The 21,663-nt window shown below is 39.4% G+C and overlaps 1 protein-coding gene across 3 annotated transcripts in view; it reads right to left on the bottom strand.

Moving 5' to 3' along the window:
• TMEM65 (transmembrane protein 65) overlaps positions 1 to 20,913 on the bottom strand; it is a 39,826-nt gene extending 18,913 nt beyond the window's left edge. Inside the window, exons 1-2 of one of the 3 annotated variants that reach the window (XM_019643460.1) lie at positions 20,087 to 20,913; positions 6,903 to 6,983 (exon numbers count right to left, since the gene is read on the bottom strand). In XM_019643460.1, coding sequence (XP_019499005.1) covers positions 6,903 to 6,983; positions 20,087 to 20,396 — 391 coding nt within the window. In that variant the 5' untranslated portion in view covers positions 20,397 to 20,913. Of the gene's footprint in view, positions 1 to 6,902; positions 6,984 to 16,455; positions 16,676 to 20,086 lie in introns of those variants that run through there. The other 2 variants (XM_019643462.1, XM_019643461.1) reach the window with 2 other exon arrangements.
• Between the last annotated feature and the right edge of the window lie 750 nt (positions 20,914 to 21,663).

Raw genomic sequence — 21,663 nt, 5'->3', positions numbered from 1 at the left:
AAAAAAAAAAATGTAATGGCTGCTAATATAACCTCCCAGAAAATAGTCACAATAAACCCCAGCAACTTTATTTCCCTATAAATAGATCTTAACCTTAAGAATTTTCTTCTGACGTATGTAAACTATCTACACTTACATTGGAAATGTATTCTAATCTAATGTTTTATTCAGCAGACTGGAGTTAGAAAAACCAGTTCTTTCAATTACTCTGTGTGTGTGTGTGTGTGTGTGTGTGTGTGTGTGTTATAAACATCATAATTTTTCTCTTCTTTTTCTGATTATTTTTAAATAATAAGATGGCCGTTAGGAATGTATTTCACAACACTATTTTTCCAACTATTTTTAGAATTAAAAAATTCTAGTTCTGCTTCCAACACTAGCTGAGTAACCTTCTATCAGACAAATCCTCCTGCATAGAACTATGGACTAAAATACAATACAAATAAATAACCACCTGAAAGCACTGGAAAATGACCAAAAATAGGTTGATTCTGGAGAGGAATCAGCAACGCTTGGAAGGAACAATGGAGCTAAATGAGTTACCCGTTTGTTGCAGCTTTTGGCCTGAGGACAGGCCTCGATCCACAACATGCAGGATGCTAATATAATAAAATAGCTTCGTCTTTCTGGCCTGAAGAAGCCGTAGACAGGGTGCAAGGTAACAAAAGCCAGTGGAAAGCAAGAGTCCTGGAAAGAAGAGAGTCAGAAAGGAGGAGCCCTAAATTCTGTATACATTCAGTTCAAACATATGGCTGACCTACGAACCACACATGTGCAGGGGCACTCCAAGAAAATCCTAGCTAAAGGTAAAATAACTGAAGATTGGAGCTGTGGCCCAAGACATAGAGTTTGTAGTTTAAACCTAACCATTTACTGTCTGCTAAAACAAATAAAAATCAGTATTTTTCAGAATAAAACAACAGAGTCCATAGTCTTTGTAACACAATAATTACAGCAAGGACTAGGATACAATCCAAAATTATTTCACAAAGAAACAGGAAAACATGACCCATTTTTAGGAGAAAAAAGAATAGACGGAGACCAATCCGAAGTGATCCAAATGTTGGAAATATCAGACAAGGCTTCAAGTAGTAATTAAAAGTATATTTAAAGACATAAATGAAAATATGCTCAAAGAGAATCTAAAGAAAAGAACCAAATCGAAGCTTTAGAACTGAAAAATACATTAACTGAAATTTTAAAATTAACTGACTAGGCTTAAAAGCAAATGGAGGTGACCAAAAAAAGTTAGTGAACATGATGGTATATCAGTAAAAATTACCCAATCTGAAGAACAGAGAATCAGAGGATCAAAGGACGGAAAAATAAGGAACCAGAGTCTCAGGGGCCTATGGCTAAATAGGTCCGTTTATGTACAACCGGAGTTCAGGAGATGAGGAGAAAGAAAAGGACAAAACATTTTTTGAATAAATAAAACCTAACCAAGAAATTACAAACAAACAAAAAAAGAAAAAGAAAATTACAGACCAATATCCCTCGTGAACACAGACATAAAAATCCTTAATTGAAGAGCTGTTCTGCTTTCCCGGTGTGTTAATTCATAATAGTGGCAAAAAATAACTAACAGCCAGACATCCTTTCATTTTTCCCTTTCTTAAACATTACCAACTGTTTGAAGGAGAAGTTGCTCTTAACAGGGTTCCAAGTTTAGAAATACAGAGGTTAGGAAAATTATCTACATGCGTCTATGAAACACAGGGTATTTTTCCTTTTGACTGCACATTTAAAAGTCTTTGCTGGAGGGAAAGTAAATAAAACAGTTGTTGCAAATTGTTCCTTTATACTGTATCAGATCAAATGAAAATTATTTGAAATGGGATATCTCTTCCTCAGGTCTCTCCTTGAGAATTTAAATATATTCAATTACTATCATGTATAGAGAAATCTTTTTCTTATATAAAAGTACCCTAGATATTTATCACAACTCCTGGAAACAAAAAAAAAAACTCTTTGCATTTACAAGTCTTTCTAGAATATTTTTTAGGATAAGCTATGTCTGGTATATTTCTCTTTTAAATAAATGACTATGAGATACATCTTAAATTGAAAATCAATATACTTTGGTAGAAGAAATTAAGTGCAACACATATGATTTCTACATTTTAGTTTTATGATAGAACAAAATGTGTTTATAATGGTGGTGCTGGAAAACAGAATTAGGCCCCTTAGCAGAGAGAGCGTGTTCTATTATATTATTTAACAGAAACTATAATTTATCATTTTCATTGCTAAACATTCTATTAAATTTAACGATACTTTACAAGGTATGAACCCAAACTTGAAACAAAAGAAAATATGAAAAACAAAGACTCTTGTTTTTCCATTACACCTTCATGGCAATGATAATTTTAAATGTGATAACTTGTTTCAGTTTGTTACCATGAGTGTAAATATCAACATAAGATCATAAATCAAGGGAAAAGTTCAAAATCATTTATAATAGACAGTACCAAAGCAACTTCACCCTGAGATGACATAAAAAGAACAGTTTAATGCACACACTATTCCTTTAATTACAAATAACTCAATATTCTACGTGCCCAGTTATCCAGTTTCTGGTCTTTTGACCACCTAATATTAATATTTGCTCCAGGCCCCACCACAGCATCTTATCCCCAAGAAAGTCCAGTAGACTTGGCAACACAAATCACAATTTGGGCTAATAAGAGATTTATGAAAAGAACAAAGATGAAACTACTATATTTAAGCAACAATTTAGGGACTATGGGTTTCAATTACCCATGTTGCTGAACACTATAAATAGCTGCTTAGACTTTTAATAGAACCTAAAGTTCCAATGGATAAGATAAAATTTGCAATAAACACGACACATTAAAAAGTACAAACTTAAAATGCAAACCATGCTGTATACAAAATAATTTAAGCAAATCATATTAAATGCCAAAAAATTAAACATGCACCAAAAGGGGTTTATAAAGCTACACAGCAATATTTTTTAAAAGAAACACATTAATATGTCTAAGAAATATATTTATTAAAACTGACATTCAAAACTGAAAGATGAAAACTTTAGAAATAGTAAGGAACTTAACTTTGTAACTTAGTAAATTTCAATGAATAGGTCTTGTCTTTTAAAATAAAGACTATAATTATAAAAGGACTTTTTAATTATTTTTAAAACTATATGCTTTAGCTAAAAAAGTATGTGTCATTCTATAATTTTATTTAGCATTTAAAAGTTTACTGCAACACGTACATATGCAGTAAAGAGATTTCTCCTTAAATCACATATTACTGTCACCTCATTAACCTAGAGTACGTAACGACCTGGGGCTTCACTGCAACCTCTACTGGTATCCAGTTTACTTCAGGGCAACTAACCAGCTCCTTGGTTGAGGCAGGCTAGTGGCAAAACAGTTGGGGACAGGAGTGAGGATGAGGAAGGTGACAGTGCCCAATGACTCATCATGTTTATTAACCTCATTAATACACTAATCTGTTCAATGTTTACCTCTAGCTTAAGAAATAGTAAATATTAGAGGTATAATAATTTATTTATCTTATAGCTGTCATTTCCTGGAGATTTTATGGATCATTAAACATCCTATTGATTAGTGGTTGCTTTTACATGTCTAATTTGTGTACTTGGGACAATTACATATATTACTTAACACAGAGACTGTATCCCTTCCCACCTTTCATGCCAAAGGAAGACAGATGAAGAAAACAATTACTATATACGCGTATAATGAAATTCCTTCTTTTTAAAAAATTAAAACAACAGTACAACTTTTAAAAAATAGTTAGATCTTGTTACTTTTACATTAAGTATAGAGACAGTACTTATAACTTTAAGTTTAGAAAATCATATAACTATGCGTATTATACATGGATACATTATTTTATACATGGAAAGCTTAAAGTGAGCTAGGAAAAAATAATAATTCATATTATTTTTGGGTTACATAGATTCCCAAGATTTTTTAAAATAAAATTGCTAAATATTAAGAAGGAACTGAGATTTTTCAGTCAAAGCATTACCATTTTCCCTTATAGTCATTCCCCAAATAAGAATTCTTTCATAGAATGTTAGCACTGAAAGAATCCTTAGAAATCTCTGCCAGTGGTTCTCAACATGGGGTGGTATGTCACCCTAGAAGACGCTTAGAAATGCAGGGTTGTTTTTGGATGTGATAATGACTAGGAAATGTTACTAGCATTAGCGATTCTAGACTCCTACGGTGCACAAAAAGAGTCCTTCATAATGGAGAATTATCTAGCCCAAATGCCAATAGTATGCTCACTAAAAAATACTGACTTAATTCTCCACTTTGAACATGCAGCCACATAGACCCAGAGATGTTAAGTGACTTACTCAAGGACACACAGCTGGGTCTAGAACCTAGATTCTCATTCTCTTATTGTACTTCTCTTTCAATGAATAAATTCTCAATACAAAAACATAAAAGAACCAAGACTCAGTCATATGAATATATAAAACATTGTCAGGGGCCGGCCGAGTGGCTCAGTTGGTTAAGAGCTCGCTCAAGAGTTTGAGCTCCGAGCAACAGCGGTTCGATGCCCGGCCCGAGCTGAGCTGCCGCTAAGCTGCCAATAGGTAGCAGGATGGCTCAGCTTAAAACAACAACAACAACAACAACAAAACATTGTCAAAACACCGGTAATGCATTAATATTTGAAACTGAAATAAGACTGCAACTAACTAAAATGCCAACATGTTTTTCAAATTGCCGTTTTTCTCTAAGCAATAATTCCCTTTCAGATACATAATTTTAAAAAACCCACCAAAGTTAAAAGAAGGAAGAAATCAACTGACTTATGGTTAGCAAATAAAACATTTTCTGAATGGGAAAATTACACGGTTTCTCTTGGTTTCAGAACAACTGGATACCCTATAGTCTAGCATTAATCTCCCCTGCTAATCCTGAGGCAATTTATTATAGTGAAAAGAGCACTGAACACTAATTCCTGCTCTTATATATATATTTCTTTTTTTTCAGCAAATCTTAAATATGTCATAAATCCTCTAGATCTCAGTTTCATGTTACATAAAATGAGGAGTTTAGGTCTCTGCAATCCCTTGATTCTGATCCTATATTTCTCCCTTATTGCGTAACTAGTAGGATTTAAAAAATAGAGGGGTACCACCTAAACATTCATGAAGAAGCACACTACAGGGAGTAGAGATATAACTAAAGGCTGAGTTTCAAAAGGTGGTCCCTGACAGGTAAGTCCTACTATCAGGTTAGTTATTATTGTTCAGTAGCACCTTACTTCCTAGTGATATCATTTGCCATCATCTGTAGAATAAGTATCATTCTTTTTCCCTACATTGTCCTAAAGATGAGGGGTAACTAAATATTCTTTAGAATAATTCAAAATTAAAACTTTATTCTTCAAAAGACATTTGCATTAAAATGTGTAACTTCTACATACACACCGAGGTTAAAATTTTTAATTTTAGAATTCCATTAAAATTGGCAAAGTAGAATATACTGGGGCATTTTTGCAGACATGTACTAACATGCTGATATATACATATGTGTGTACACATATACTATATGCCTGTACAGTTCTCTGAAGTTCTTATAGTTTGGTTTTTGCTCTTGATACTATGTGTGTGTGTGTGTGTGTGTGTGTGTGTGTGTGTGTGTGTGTGTGTACACACACAGCCTAAGAAAACTAAGTTGTATTTACGTTTTATCCTTTTAAAATTTCAATTAGCCCACATAAATCATTGCTGATTCCTTTTCATACATTGTGTTATACTTTTTAGCAATATATCTATATTAAATAGTAATCAAAAATAAATGAAATAGGGACAAAGAGATATTTATTTTTATTTCTCCCTCCCTTTCTGTCTCCCTCACATAAGTTAAATGTCAAGCTGTATGGAGACTGAATCTCAAAAAAAAAAAAAAACTTTCTGAATGGCCTTAAAATGAAATTAAACAAGGTTTTCAAACTATTCAAGAACATATTTTTAAAATACATTTTCCTGGGCCGGCCGAGTGGCGCGATGGTTAAGAACTCGCTTGGGATGCCAGAGGGCCCCGGTTCGGATCCCACATATGAAGGCCAGTGACACTGCCCTCCACAGCTAAGATGCTGAACAACAGCTCAACCTGGAGCTGGGCTGCCATGAGTCGCTGGCGACGGCGTGGGCTGCAGTCCCTGTGGCAGTGGATTGCCATGGGCTACCGTGTGTGGCCAGCAGCCAGCGTGAGCGGCCAGCAGCCGCAGTGAGCGGCCGTCCAGAAGCCGGCGACTGATCTGCCTCGCCAGAGAAGAGTGCAATGATGGTGCCAACTTGGGCCAGTGAAGCAACACCCTCCACAACTAGATTGAAGAACAAAATGACAGCAACTTGTCTGTTCCCCTTCCCCGAATTCCCCAGCACTGTTCCCATCCCGCCAATTCCCCAATAAAAATCTTTAAAAAAAAAAAAAATACATTTTCCTGAAAATCAGTTACTTAAATGCAGTTTCTCTTTACAATATTCTGAAGATTTCCCTGTGTGGTCTTTTTTTACTCATTCATCCTTAAGAAATTCATAATTTTTGTTGCTTATGTCTCTCTTACTGTGGTTATTTCAATAATTTTTAAAACACACTATTTAAATATAATTAAATGTAAGTGATGATGTCTTTTGTTAAGGTCATAAATTTAATCCTTCAGTTAATTAAACATGCAATTATTATTCCATCAAATCCACAATGTTTAGGATTAGATAATAAAAACAAATATTCTGTAGCCAGTCTAAAACACTGATTAAAAAAAATTATCGTTATAACTAAAGCATGCTATTTCAAACCAGCAAGAGGTTCTGTCAAATAGATGCTTTGCTGTTTGCAATAAACATCTAATGAACAGTCAATTCTGTTGAGATTGTACTATACCAAAACTATCAGGGGTCTCTGCTGAGGACGCCTCCTTCCCTCGCGTCACAATGGCAATCTCAGGTTTGGGATATCTGCATGCTAAAAATATTTTAAAATCAAAATGTATTCGAGCCACGAAGTAAATAAAATATGTACAAATAAAAATGTATATGAAATTTTGAAGTGAAATATGCTAGAATATAGGAAGTCCTTGCTTCGCACAGGAGAGTGGGGCTATCAAAATGACAGTGGAGGCTAGAACCAAGCAAAGCAATCTTAATAACCAATGGGGGAAATGGCAATTGTTCTGTGACCATTAAATTTTTTAAAAAACAACATTAAACACTCTCTCACAAGAAAAAAGAATTCTGGAACTATGTATGGTGACAGACTTTAACCAGACTTATTGTGATCATTTTGCAATATATACAAATATCAAATCATTACCTGGTACATCTGAAACTAATGGAATGTTGTATATCAATTATAGCTCAATAAAAAAATTTTTTTAACTCTCTTACTGACAGCTATAAATACAAAAGAAAATTTTAAAACAAAATTAATATTTAGTATGCCATAATTTAAAATATTAGAAACACTGAAAATTAAAGTGTTTTATTTCTTTGTGAAAAAATATTATCAAAAGCGACTTCAACAGTGCCAGCACTCCTCTGCTCATATAACTTACAATATTGAGCAGGCATCTTTTCTACACCATGGTGAATTGTCAAACTCCTTTCTAAGTCTGGATTAGCTTGCAACATTTTATCCTTTGTGTTTTCAATGTCATGAAATATCTGAGAGTTCCTTTAATGTGAAGTTTTTACCAGAGTCGCCTCCTCTGCAACACTGTCATCCTTTTCATCACAACCTCCCCACTTGTGTCCATAGTAAGCTCCCCTTCCCAGGCTCCTCTGGCAGCATAGCTGGAGTCTCTCAAATGGCAGCAGTTCAACAGCCGAGTCGACATTCCTACATCTTGGGGGACAGCCTTAGCCAAGGTTCTGCACCCTGACCAAGGACGTCCACATCCAATAACTCATTTCCACAGAGGCAGAGCCCCAGGCCGCTCCCCTAACTCAGGACAACGCTGAAGGGTCATCCCATCTCTAAAACATCCAATCTCCATGGGGTCAGCTGCGGCTGCCATTGAGACTCATCTCTTTACCTCTGCCCCAAACGGCTTCCTTCTCTTCCCTTTCTAAGTAAGGATTCCAACAGCACTCCCCAGTAAACTTCCCGGGTGTGAATCTTTATCTCAGAGGCTGCTTCCCAAGGAACTTAACGTGTGACAGGGATGACAGAGCATCATGTCAGCAACTTCTTCTCAAAAAAAAAAAAGTTTTTTATACTACAAACTTTTCTCTAAATTTGAGATTCTTTCAAAATTTAAAAAGCAATTCAAAGTTAAGTGGGGAAAGCACAGGAAGAAGAACAGGATGAAGAAAAGTAGAAGAAAAAAATAGTATGACTAGGGACATGGTTCACTGAAAAAATGAGACTAACCAACAGACAGTATATTCAAGGTAATAATGAGGAATAAAAAGAGATGAACAAAAAGGAGTACACGGCATTATTAGTCAAAAGTGACCACTATTTAGATATAAAATCAGTATTAACAATTCACATTTTTTTTCTAATGTCTTTAAGAAGCTCCTTTGAGGAGAAAAAAATGGTAGGATAATGTTTTTAAACCATGATCTTATTGAAAGACCTTTCTCACACACAAACTCAAAATTCTGCCAGCTCACTAAATGTCCCACATTATCACTGTCACATCTGTGTTCCCATTTCCTTTCACAATTCAAGCATGCCTCAGTTTACCTAGGTGACCTCAACTCTTTCCCACTTTATAAACTAAAACAAAACCATCTTCTATAACCTTGCTACTCAAAATCAGGTCTCTGGACCTGTAGCACTGAAATCACTGGGAACTTGTTAGAAATGCAGAATCTCAGGCCCCACTTCAAACCTACTGAAACCGATTCTGCATTTCAGTAAGATTCCCAGATGATTGTATATATACATTAAAAGGTTCTAGTTTCCACTGTGGGGCATGGAGAGCTACAGAGCATTGCCAGTGACACAAAGTCCAACTCAACTCAAATTCGTGACTTATATAGGACCAATTAAAGGACTGAAATCACCGAGCAAACTGGGCTGAAATCAAAAGACAGGCGGGCACCCACAAGGACAGAGGGGACATTAGCATTTGCTTACTTGGAATCCATGCAACCAGACACCGTAAGAAGGGTACAGCTAGAATAGTGCAGGAACAGGTGAAGGCAGACTGAGGGCACCTGGGTGCACATAAAATCGGGGAGTCCGCACTTGCTTGCAGATTCCTTCACCAGAAATCCCACCAGACACAAACAATGGTAAGAGAGGAAGCCTACAGAAAGTGTCTGCTGTGGTGCAGACCTACAGAAGGGACGTGAAATTCTACCTGGATCCTTTCTTCAATCTCTCCTGTGAGTCAAAGGCCTTAATCTGTGGGAAGTGCAGAAGTACTGTCACCCTTAGGGCAGGTAGGGTCACCACCCAGCCAGTTTGCCAAGGACTGTTGCAATTTTAGCACTGAAGTTTTATATCCCAGGAAAAAATGTTACCCCTAGCTCTTAGGTATTTTAATTTGAAAAACGGAGTTTCAAGTCATCTTATTTCTATAAGCTTCATGCCAAAGAATGTAAAGATCTTACCTGCTAAATGGCCTGCATATTTTCTACAAAATGGTGCTAAAAAGGAGGGGGGGGAGGGGGCGGGTGATTTGCTTACCTGTGATATTATATTTTCTTCTGATGAACTAGAATTCTACATATGACTGTCTATAAAAAAATAAATGAGTACCCTAGTAACAAGTGTTTGAAATACGTTCGGACTTCTAACCTATGAATAAAGAGATCATCTCAGTAGTGCTCAGGCTACTCCAGTGGTACCATCCAAAGTTCCCTTTAAAGAGTTGAATCTGTCTTTATTGATACTCCCTCCTCAGCCACCTAAACTGGCTCCTTCCCACATAGCTGTTATAAAACTGCTTCTGACATCAGTCTCTTTTGTCATGAAATCCTGCTGGCCTTCTTTTGTACTTCCCCAGCCTTCCCCTTTTGACCTTGCTAAAGCATCAGATCATCCCGCTATCTTCTTCGCTTAGCTTCTGGAATACTCTATTTTGTTCTTTTTCCTGTCTCTATGAACACCCTTCCTCAGCCTCCTTCTAGTTCTGGTTCTTCGTCCTCTTCCTTCCAATAATTATTGGAAAATTATTGTATTAAAATAAACCTTGGTGTTTTTGAGTTCGCTCCTGAATAGTCACATATATACATATACACATCTATATATAATTGTTATAATAGATGTCATCGATACATAATTGTTAATACCCATACTTATATCTTCAGCCTCCACACTTCCACTATGAGTTACAGATTTATGTTATAAACACACACACACACATCCCTAATTACTTGACATCTCCATTCACATCCCCAAAGGTATCTTAAACTTGACATGTCCAAAATTAACACCTGAATTTCCATCCCCCAAATCTGGTTTTCCCCAGTTTTCCCCTCACTGTCAATGGCACCATCTTTTACTCAATCACTACAGTCAGAAAACTAAGTTAACACTTTCTGTTTTCTTTCCCTTAATCATCTGCCCCTTTCCAACTCATCAGCATGCTAATCCCATCAGTTCACCATAAAAAAAAAAAAAACACCTTGAATCCATATCCTTTTCTTCGTCTCCATGGCCACCTCGTCTAAACCACCATCATCCCTAGCCGAGACTATTGCAACAGCTTCCTAAGTGGTCTCCCAGCTTATGCATTTGCACCCTTCAATTTCTTCTCCATTAGCAATCAAAGTGCTCTTTAAATCCCATTATTTCACTCCCTTATTTAAACCCTCGAATGGCCTTCCTATAGTTTACCTAGCAAGGCCCTGACTAACCTGGCTTCTGCCTCTCTACCCATCTCATCTCATTCCACTTTCCCCTTTGTTTGCTGACTTCCACTTTGTGCCTGCACTATGCCAAGTCCCTTCTTATCTCAGGGTCTTGGTATTATTCGCTGTTCCTTTTCAACAAGCTCTTCCTCCAGCTGTGCGAGTAACTGGCTTCTTCTCAATCCTTTATTTTCAGCTTAAATATCAACTATACAAAGGCCTCCCCAGATCACCTTATCTAACAAGGTTTATCCTGATAGCACACACTATCTATAATTATTTTATTTATTTACTTCATTATGCATATATTTCCTCTCTAAATTAAAGTATAAGCTTCATAAGAGTATTAGGCCAAGTTAATTCACTTAGCACCAACAGTGTCTATTATATGGCAGGGAAAGTAACAACTATTTGAAACTAAATAAATTTTCAAAGTTTGGGAAACTTCTGTATGAATAGTATGTTAGATATTTTGTTAAAAACTCATTTAAAAATCTACAGGAAAATTAGGGTAAAGGTTAAAGACTTATGACAGTTGGGAGTCCCAAATACTAGTTTTCTGACAATTTATAAACTTTTTTTGCACAATGATTTCACTTTGATTCTACTTATTTTCAAAGTAACAATGCAATATGTGCTTTTGTATTAAATGTGCAAACATACAGAAGATAGACCAAGATATGTGGCTTTTATTAAGTATTTAAGGAATAAACTTTTTTCCCAGCATGTGTTAAAAATCCCAGGTGTAAGTATCCAGAAAAGTGTTAATAATAAGAACAGAGGTTTTAAAGTCAAACAAAGCAAAGTTAAAAACTCTACTCTGTTATAGGATCTTGGGCAAGCTCCTCTTGGCCTCAGTTTCTTAATCTATAGAATAGAGATAATTCCTTTTCTATCTAAGAGAAGGAAACAAAATACATGAAAACTCAGTTTGGTATATTTGACACACAGCATATACTTAATAATTGCTAAGAAATTGTAGTGAGGATGGTGCTAGCAGCAGCAATAGTGATAACTGGTAGAATGTCTTCTATAAAATATAAGGACCATTTTACAACAGAAATTCAGACGTTGTGTTATAAAATACCAGGCTGTTTTTAAAAGTACAAGTGTTTTTTGATAATACAGTGGACTAAATAATCTATCCTAAAACTCAGAAAGAAAACAGAAAATCTAAACTAAACCAAGTTAAGAAAACCATTCTAATAGAAATTTCCCTGAAATGTTAAGATCCAAAAAATAGTAATACCTCAGCTAATCTCCTTTTAGGTGCTTAAAACAACAATCCCTTGAATAGCCATAATCCAGGTGTTAGCAAAAATACAAGCTCTCCAAGCTCTGGAGTCAAAGATCAGTTAACAACTTGATAGATGCAACTAGCTAGCTGGAAAGACAAAAGAGAGTAGTGGTCTATGACCATGAAATGTCTTTCAGGGTTAAATCCTATTAAGAAGCATAGAGGGATGGAACAAAAAAAAATGAGAATATAAGAAAAAAATAAAAAACACAACGGAAGAGTGATAAAGAGCAGATGTTAGAAACAGTAACAGAGATGCCAAGGAGGAACCCTCATTACCCAGCAGAAAAGTTTACCACAAGGGATGCATGAGAACAGAGGCCAGCAGTCTGAGGGCACTGGGGGACAGCGGAGGGGCACTCGAGGCCCAGCACATCACTACCACTATGACAGTGTCTAAAGGCATGCCAGCTGAAATGGCACAATATTCTAGAGGCATGTGGTGTGATGACTAGTGTGTCTACAAACAGAAGTGGCCCCAAAGAAAATTATTGTATTAAAATATAGTAAATAAGGGTTCTGACATTTAGGAGAAGCTAAATTGTGCTCGTTATACTTTTACTAAGGCACAGAAAAATGCAGCATGTTTAAATATGCTTCCAACAAAAGCCATCAAAGTAAATGTTTCAGAGTTTAAAGGGAATGACATCTCGTTACCTGCAAAGTCCTTTGTCTGGAAGAGCTCTCATTTACCAAATGGTTTGAGGTAACCAAGTTATTATATTTTAACATATAACTACTTGTTTTATGTGGTTGTATTCATTTAACTTAAAGCAGACATAAACCAAAGACAAGGCTAGAGTCCTGTAAATCTACATACTAATTAATTCAGCTGACTTGAGAAAAATGCTAATAAAACATGACACTCAAGGATTTAGTCTCTATTTGGTCCAGTTGGCTTTACACTTACATGCCAGAGGAAAACAGACAAGAGTGTGGTTACACAAACCATCACTATTTTTAGAAAAACTGAACCAATCTCCACTAATATCAGTTCAGTATCAGGTCATCCCCAACTTTCAAGATCATCTATTATCTTAAGCTCTACTTGATCTTCTGAACGGCTATATAAGTTGCAGACTTTATAGTATTTCTATTTTCCTAACCATAAATTTATTTATAAAAATTTGCTTGTCACAACTGCTGTACAAAGCAATATGTGACTATTGAGATGGATGGCATCAAATTAATTACTGGTGAATTAAGCTGTAGCAATGTTTAACATATCTGAAGCCATATTTTTCTAAGTGTCTAATATTTAGAATTTAGTCAAGAACTTAGAAGTGAAGAGACATTACAATCAAGGAAAAGTTATCACAGAGCTCATTTATTTGATTGAGAAGTGCGGTGATGGATAGGAAGGTAGGTAAGAAGTTAACTCTTCTGTCCTTCTCCAGAGACAAATAAATGTAATATGAAGCAATGAGCTAGAAGCAAAGAGAATACACTGATAATAGCAAGTATTAATGGATGATGGAAGTGAAGGAGATAAGGCAGAGGACTGAAGAAGAAACAGCCTATATAGCATTTCATATAAAGCACTGGCTCTCAACCAGGGCAATTTGCTCCTCTCCTCCTTTTTCCCCCACCCGATGTCTTCTCCATGAAACATTTGGCAATGTCTGGAGACATTTTTGTTGACACAACTGGGGGTGAAGAGGGGAGGAGGGTGCTACTGTCATCTAGTGGGAGAGGACAGAGATGCTGCTAAACATCCTCTGTGGAGGACAGCCCCCACTACAAAGAATTATCAGGTCCAAAATGTCAGCAGTACTAATGTTGAGAAATCACAATATAGAGGAAGAAATCCTCTCTCTCTCTCTCGCTCTCCCTCTCTCTCACTTTTTCTCCTTCCATATATATATATATATATATGTATATATATATATATATATATATATATGGAATCATTGAACTAGCACCTGCGTAAGAGCTAATGTTCAAAAGTCTTAAACAAAGGCCTAATATATGTTAATGGGATGCATCCATAGAGAAAAATTTAATACAAAATTTCCAACAGAAATGATTAATTTTTTTAATGTACTGATAGAAAGGAGCCAACTGCAATTATTGGGTTGTCAGAAAAGTCAGGATGCACTTTTGCAACGAAAAACAGAAAAAATACGTCATGACTTTTTTGACAACCCAATATTATGCATGGAACACCTCCTCCTAATTTCCCTTCCCTTGAATCTAGACTGGCCTTAGTGGCTTGCTCAACCAACAGCGTGCAGAAATGACATTCTGGGACTTCCAAAGCTAAGCCATAGCAAGTCTGTGGGTAGGTTGAATAATGGCCCTGAAATGTGTCCCCATCCTAATCCTCCAACCTGTGAATATGTCACCTTATATGGTAAAGGAGACTTTGCAGGTATGATTAAATTAAGGATTCTGAGAGGGTGAGATTATTCAGGTAGGCCCTAAATATAATCATGAAGGTCCTCATAAGAGGCAGGTGAAAACATGTCAATGAAGATGATGTGACAACCAAGGAATGCCAAAAGCTGCAAGAGACAAGGAGCAGATTCGCCTGTGGAGCCTCCCGAAGGACAGAGCCTCCCTGTCACTTTTATTTCGTCTCTTTAAGTCTCATTTTGGACTTCAGACTTCCAGAATGCTAAGAGAATACACTGGTGTTGTTTAAAGCCAATAAATTTGTGGTACTTTGTTATAGCAGCAATAGGAAATGAATGCAAAGTCTTAAGGCTTCTATCTAGCCCTCTTGGAACATTTTCTCAGGGAGCCTTGGCCCATCATCTAGTAATTATTGCAATCATCCGGAGATTGGAATGCTAGTGAGGTCACATACACCCACCTACTCTGGGCAACCATTCCAGTTGAGCCCAGCCTTCCAGCCATCTCCACCAAAGTGCCAGACATGCAAGAGAAGCCATCTTGGGTCCTGTGACCAGTCCATCTGCCAGCTGAAGTTTACAGATAGATACCACACGCAACAGATAAATCATCCAGCCTAAACTTGCCTGTATTCCTGATCCCCAAAACCATGAGCTATAATAGAATGGTTGTTGTTTTAAAGTGCAAATAACTCGACATCAAGTTATATGTAATTGATAATTAAAGACTGTTACATATCATACATCCATTTTATAATTAAAAAAACCTTATTTGCATTACCTGTTTTCTACTAGCAGTAATCCCTAGTAATAGGGCCATTCCAACATGCCCAGTAACTCTCAAGTATTTAGAATTAAGCTTGTTGGAACATACTGATATAATTAGGTTCTTTCCATATAGGTAAAATCATCGACTGTGGCAAGCTTCATTTAACTTATCCAGGCCCAAGCTCTCAGCTCAGTGGCGACCTCTCACGCGTCCTGACTCGACGCCTACGTCATATCCTCACTGTGGCTCTTCTCCTCTTGCTGAGTAGCTGGGGCTACTCTTCCCTATTCCTCTTTTACTATTTCAACCAAGGCACTGAAATATCTTTATTCACAGATCTTAATTTAGACTATGAAATGTTTTTCTTGCCCTTTCTTATTCTCTTTGAACAAAAGCCAAAATTATCTCCAATTCACCCCAGAGGTTAAGAGCTTAACAGAGTTGCTACTTTCTCCTGTAATCCTGAACAATGGGCTGAGAAAAATGGGGATGCTCTTGTTAAGAGTCTAAGATCCCTACTGGATCAGAATTCCATGAAAAATCTTATTTAAGTATTTTAGGTATCCACTTTAATATCAGCTTTTTATCTTCCAGCTTTTCATTTTGCCAAAAGCCCCTCATGCTATAATGTAAGTTCTCAAAATGAATCTCCTCATTCTACCTTAAATACATAATCACAAAAGGTGGAGAACTACAAGATGATAGTTTAGAATTATATTGTGTATTTATATGGATGTAAATAAATGGTGGGAAAAAAGAAACAAATTTAAAATTTACACATTTACCACATACTGAGAAACAGAAAAGAGCAAAATAATTAAGATCTAACATGAATAGAAAAACTGCTCTGTTCACCTTTCACCTGAATACATCTCTTATTTGCTACGTTAAAAGAATCTCACATTTAACAAAAATATTCTCTAGGGAGCTCCTTTTTCCAAATCAGATTTTTCATTGTGCTTCCCCAGAAGCCAGCTCTTATCTCTCTGTGTAATTCTCCAATGAACATTAATTACAATACCTTAAATAAGTGTGGAGGGCAGCTGCTAAGATGGCACCCAATGATTTTCTACTCCTGGTTTTACACCTGTATCTCACACACACACACACACACACACACACACACTATACTAGGGCGAAAGAGGTGGACTATCTCTCCTAAGATGGGTTATCAAAGACTGTGGCTTCCAGCTTAGCATCAGTCTCTTACCACTGGTTCTGCAGGAAGCCAGCTGCCACGTCTTGAGAACACTTACGCAGCCCTGTGGAGAGGCCCACAGGGCAAGGAAATGGGACTTCCAGCCAACAGCCATGTAAGTGAGCCTTCTTGGAAACGGATCCTCCAGCCCTGGTCAAGATTTCAGGTGGTACAGCTCCAGCTGAAAGCTTGATTACAACTTCATGAGAGACCCTGAGTCAGAACATCCCAGTAAGCTGCTCCAGGGTTCCTGATCCTCAGAAACTGTGAGACAATACATGTTTGTTTTAAGCCACTATGTTTTGGGGTAATTTGTTATACAGCAATGTATAACTAATCCAATGAGCAATGCCATTGCCCATTCTTCAAAAACCAAATTACCATACAGTTGGCCCTCCATATCTGGATTCCACATCCAGGGACTCAAGCAGATCAAAAATATTAGAAAAAATGTTACATTGTTGCTGACACGTACTATGTAGTTAGGTCTCAGATGGTTAGGTCTGTACAGAACATATACAAACATTATTTTCTTATTCCCTAAACAATACAGTATAACAACTATTTACATAGCATTTACATTGTATTAGGTATTAAAAGTAATCTAGAGATTATATAAACTATATGGGAGGATATGTATGTATAGGTTATATGCAAATATTATATCATTTTATATGAGACTTCAGTATCCACGGATTTTCTCATATCTGCTGGAGGCCTGGAACAAATAACCCCCAGCAGATACCAAGGGATAGCCGTATTTTAAAAGTTTATAAAAATAATTACAAATAGAAATAGTAATTGCAAAGATTGGGAAACAAATTTGTTTTAAAAATCTTAGCTAAAACTGAAAGGCAGCTGTAATGTCAGCTTCCCAGTCCTGCTTGTAAAAACAAAGAACCAACAATGCACTATCTGGAGACTATGGACTGTTTATGGAAGGAGATCAGATTGAGCAGATAAGCTGAGAAGGCATCAATTTTTTTTTTAATTGGGGAGGAAATCAGTTTGTAATTTAAAAATCACAATATCCTATGTAGCTATGATAAGACATCCCACAAAGTCTGCCTTATCTGTTATAGATTGATTCTAAAGCTTTATCTTGTCACAGATTCTATCACATGCCTAATAATAAACACATAAGAAAGATATGGGCAAAGTATCAAATTTCAGCTGTAGATGCCACTGCTATATCAAAGCATCGATGATTTTTGTTTCCTATAATGTTTTCACACCAAATCCCAAATACTTCATTAAATCATACAAACATCCTTTCCAAGAACACCTAAGATTTCCCATAAGACAAAGCCCTTTTAACACAATTTATTTCATTACAAAGTGCACTAAGTGCACATACATTTAGCACGAGTTGGGTATTTAAAAAACACTCAAAAAGGAACAGTAAAAGAAAACCAGGAATTTTTCATTTGTGTGTGGGGGAAATGTTGATGTCAGCAATGGAATGAGCTGTATGCATTAAAGAGTAAGGTAATTTACTAGTGATGATTCCAGTTATCTCCACAGTAACTATATGTATTGATATTGAAAACAATAAGGCACACTAAGACTATTAAAATGCAAGCAGTAGTATCAGTTAAGTGTCATCTGAATCAAAGGGCAATAATTTGGACATCAACACTGGCAAAAAAAATAGCTGATTTAAGTCCTCAAGTCCTTTAACTTCTAAATAGGAAATGAGCATGTAACTATATTGTTTCCTATATCCTTGCCTGTTTATCTTGAACAAAGAAGACAAATTACTAACTTCTCTCTCATATAGCTTACATACTTATTAAGTATAATTAATGGTAACTGACCTCCACTGACTGAAGTTTATAGGTCCTTTCCAGAATACTGAAAACCATGTTAAATTTTAAAATATTATCTTCATTGGAAACTATAGCATCCCTACAGCAATACTGCTGGCATGTGCTAAAACAATAAGGTACGAGGTAAAATTTTTCCAGTTGTATTGCAGCACACACTCTTCAAGAATTGTCATAAATTATACTAATACGGCCCCCCCAATCATGTAATAATATTAATGCAAAATTACTTAGAAAAGGTCAAATGTGTGTTCAAATAATCTTGTCTATGGAGAGAGATTCCTAAAATTAATGCTTCAGCATATGAGTGTCTATATTGTTTGTCAAGGAGCTCATTTTCAGAGCTGAGTGTTTTAAACCCTCACACTGCATGCGTATATAGCTTATAAATATGATTCTGACTTCATACAACACATAATAATTACACATTTAATAAGTGAATTGATTGCGATGTCACTGTACAAGCACTGTGGGTAGACAATGTCTTGAATCATCCAATACTATAAATTGGTTCTCAATTCCCTGAACTGAGAAAAAAGGAAAGCGGTTAAAAGGCACACCTAATACAAAGTTTCCGGAAGTAACTCATGCTTACATGAGGTAGGTAAATCCTTCCTCCATTCTTGTACATGGACCAAAAAAAAAAAAAAAAAATCATCTTCAAGTGCCTTTGGCAAAGCAAATGCCATGTTCTAAATCAATGTGCTCTTAAACACAAGGAGTCTACACGATGTTTATGTGCCTACCGACTTGGGGAGAGGGGAGTAAACTTTTAACTTTCAATTGCATCAGAATGCAATACAAAATAGTAGCAATGTATTCTGCCTGTATTGCCGTATTGAAATGGTAAAAATACTTTAACGCTGAAACATTTCATCTTTTGCTCCTTTCACCCTTTCGATTTTCTGAATTTTTAGCTTTTCCAATGGACTCATATTCTGACCTACCAGCATTCTGCACTCGTTTTAAAAATATCACATTTTAACATGTTAGCTTAAAAATAGCTTTGCTTTCAACGTTCCCAATTATTTTTGAACAGAAGTCTGCTTTTCCTTGTACAGCCACAGAGTCACGGAAAAACACCTTACTGACTTCATTCTTTCAACCTCTGGGGAAACAACAAAAACTGGAGTTTGAGCTAGCGCAGCCGTGAGCCTCCATGGGCTCGCAAGTATGTATCAGTAATTGTTGGTTTGATCCATTCTTTCCATTTCCCAGGAAAACGTTTCCTTAGGCTGCTCCCAATAATACAACTAGATGTGTGTGCCAAGCAGCAGCAGACGAGGCTCGCTCTGCCTTACGAAGCACCATCCCTTTTGGGACACCCCTGCATCTTTGCCTCTTAACCGTTCAAGAAAGTTTCTTCTTGCCTCTCGGGTGCGTAGCACTTTCGGAGGAGGCACGGCTTGCCACCTGCACGGCTGCACCTTCGCGGGAAAGCAGCGAGGGCTCTGGGACGCGAGGGGCGGGGAGGGGAGGCGCACAGCAAATCAAAACAAAATCAAAACAGGATCGTTCGGCAATGTGGGCTTGAAGCTCGGGCTCCCGAGGCTGGGGAGGAGGAATCAGCCAAGCGTTGGCCCCGGCACACTTGGCAAGATCGGCTCCTGTCCTACCTGCCCCGGGGACGCTCAGGAGGTGGAAAGTTCCCCCCCACGGCCCCCGCCCAACCCACCCCCTCGGACGTCCCAGGCGCGGGGCCCGGCGGGTGAGAGGGGCGGGGGGCCCCAGGCCGAGGAGCAGCAGGGCTCCTGGGGGCAGGCGGGAAGAGGGGAGGGAGAGGGGCCCCCGGGCGCTGCCCCCACCCGCCCCCTTACCCTGGGCGATGGCAATGGACTCGAAGCGGTGCAGCTCCTTGAGCAGGCAGCTCCTCTCGGTGGAGTGCAGGCTGTAGATGAAGTCGCGCGCGCCCTGCGCTGTGTTCAGCGCCTCCATGGGCTCCTTCTTGGGGTGCGTGCCCAGCCCCCGGGGGCCGCCGGGGGGGGCGCCAGGGAACGCGAGCTCCAGCAGCCCCCGCCCGCAGCAGCACCAGGACGGCGCGCGGGGGGCGGCGGCGGCGGCGGCGGCCGGGCCCGGCCTCAGGCTGCGCGCGGTCCGGCTCCTCAGCAGCGGCAGAAGCCGGGACATGGCGGGCTGGGGCGCGGGGACCCCCGCGGCAGTCTGGGAGGGCGATCTCTGGGGAGGCCGAGGCTAGAACGAGCAGGGCTCAGCCGACCCCACCCCGCTGTCCTCCTGACGGGCAGCCGAGGCGCCGGGCACCATGCACTCCGCGGGCCCAGACCGCTCTCGCCTCGTTTTGCGTCCCTGTTCCCTTCCGAAAGGCCCGCGGCGGCTCCGGTCTCTCCGACGACAAAAACTTTGAGGCGGCCGGGCCGGGAGAGCTCCCGGAGAGGACCGGCGAGAGGCGCGGGAGGGCGCCTCCGGGTTGAGGAGGAGCGGCGCGGGCGGGCGGGCTCGGGGAGGGTTTGTGTCTCTCGGTCGGCGCTTCCAAAGGGATGAGTCAGCCACGCGCCGCCCTCCACCGGCGCCGCCCTTCGCTCCTGCCGGTTTTCCCACCCTCTTGCCTGCCCTAGTCCCCGCTCAGCACGGCTTCCGCGCCCTCAAAGCGGCCGCGCTCTCAGGCCGCAGCCGCCGCCGCCGCTACCCCTAGCGGCGGTACTAGGGGTAACAGGGCGGGGCAAAGAAAAGGGGCGGTGCGGGGGCGGGGCCGCGCAGGCGCAGGCTGCAGGCTGGCGGGCCGCGTTCCCTCCTGTGTAGACTCGACCGCATCCCTTCCAGTGTGCATGGGAATGGAGGCAGAGCGGGCGCCGCACCCTTTGTACTGGCATCCGCCACCTTTAAGTCCAGCGGAAGGAATAGCGAGGAAGGGCTTTGAACCCCTCAATCCGCGGGGTAGTGAAACTATCACCCAGCCCACCTTAATGCCATGCCTAAATCTGCGGCTCCAACAGAACGGTGCCCCAGCGTGCGGGCTCCCTCGCTCGGCACGGACCAAACGGATGCCAGCCAGGCCGCTCCGGAGAGCCGCGCTACGGCTCCGAACCTCGCGGGGTCACAGCACCCTACTCAGGCTTTTGGAGATTGAAGCGTCCGAGCCGTGCTCTTTGCCAAGTCGGCATCCACCGTGACCTGACCCAGACATTCAGGTCTCTGGGGCTCCCGCTCTGGGAGCTCCAAAGATTGGGCGAGGCCAGGCCTACCCTTCCCCAAGAAGGGTTTGAGACAGACCCTGACCCCGAGAACACCCTTCCTAGTTCTGATGCCAGCAGGTTGCAGGTTGTTATGCTGGAGGCAAGAATGTCACAGACCTTTTCCGGGTGTTTGTTAAGGTTAGTCTGTTTGTTTGCTCTATGCCAAAACAGAAGGAATTCCGCTGTTCTCCACTATTTCCACA

This window comes from Hipposideros armiger, unplaced genomic scaffold, assembly GCF_001890085.2.
Source record: "Hipposideros armiger isolate ML-2016 unplaced genomic scaffold, ASM189008v1 scaffold_78, whole genome shotgun sequence".
Lineage (NCBI taxonomy): Eukaryota > Metazoa > Chordata > Mammalia > Chiroptera > Hipposideridae > Hipposideros > Hipposideros armiger.
This window is presented reverse-complemented; position numbering and strand designations above follow the sequence as displayed.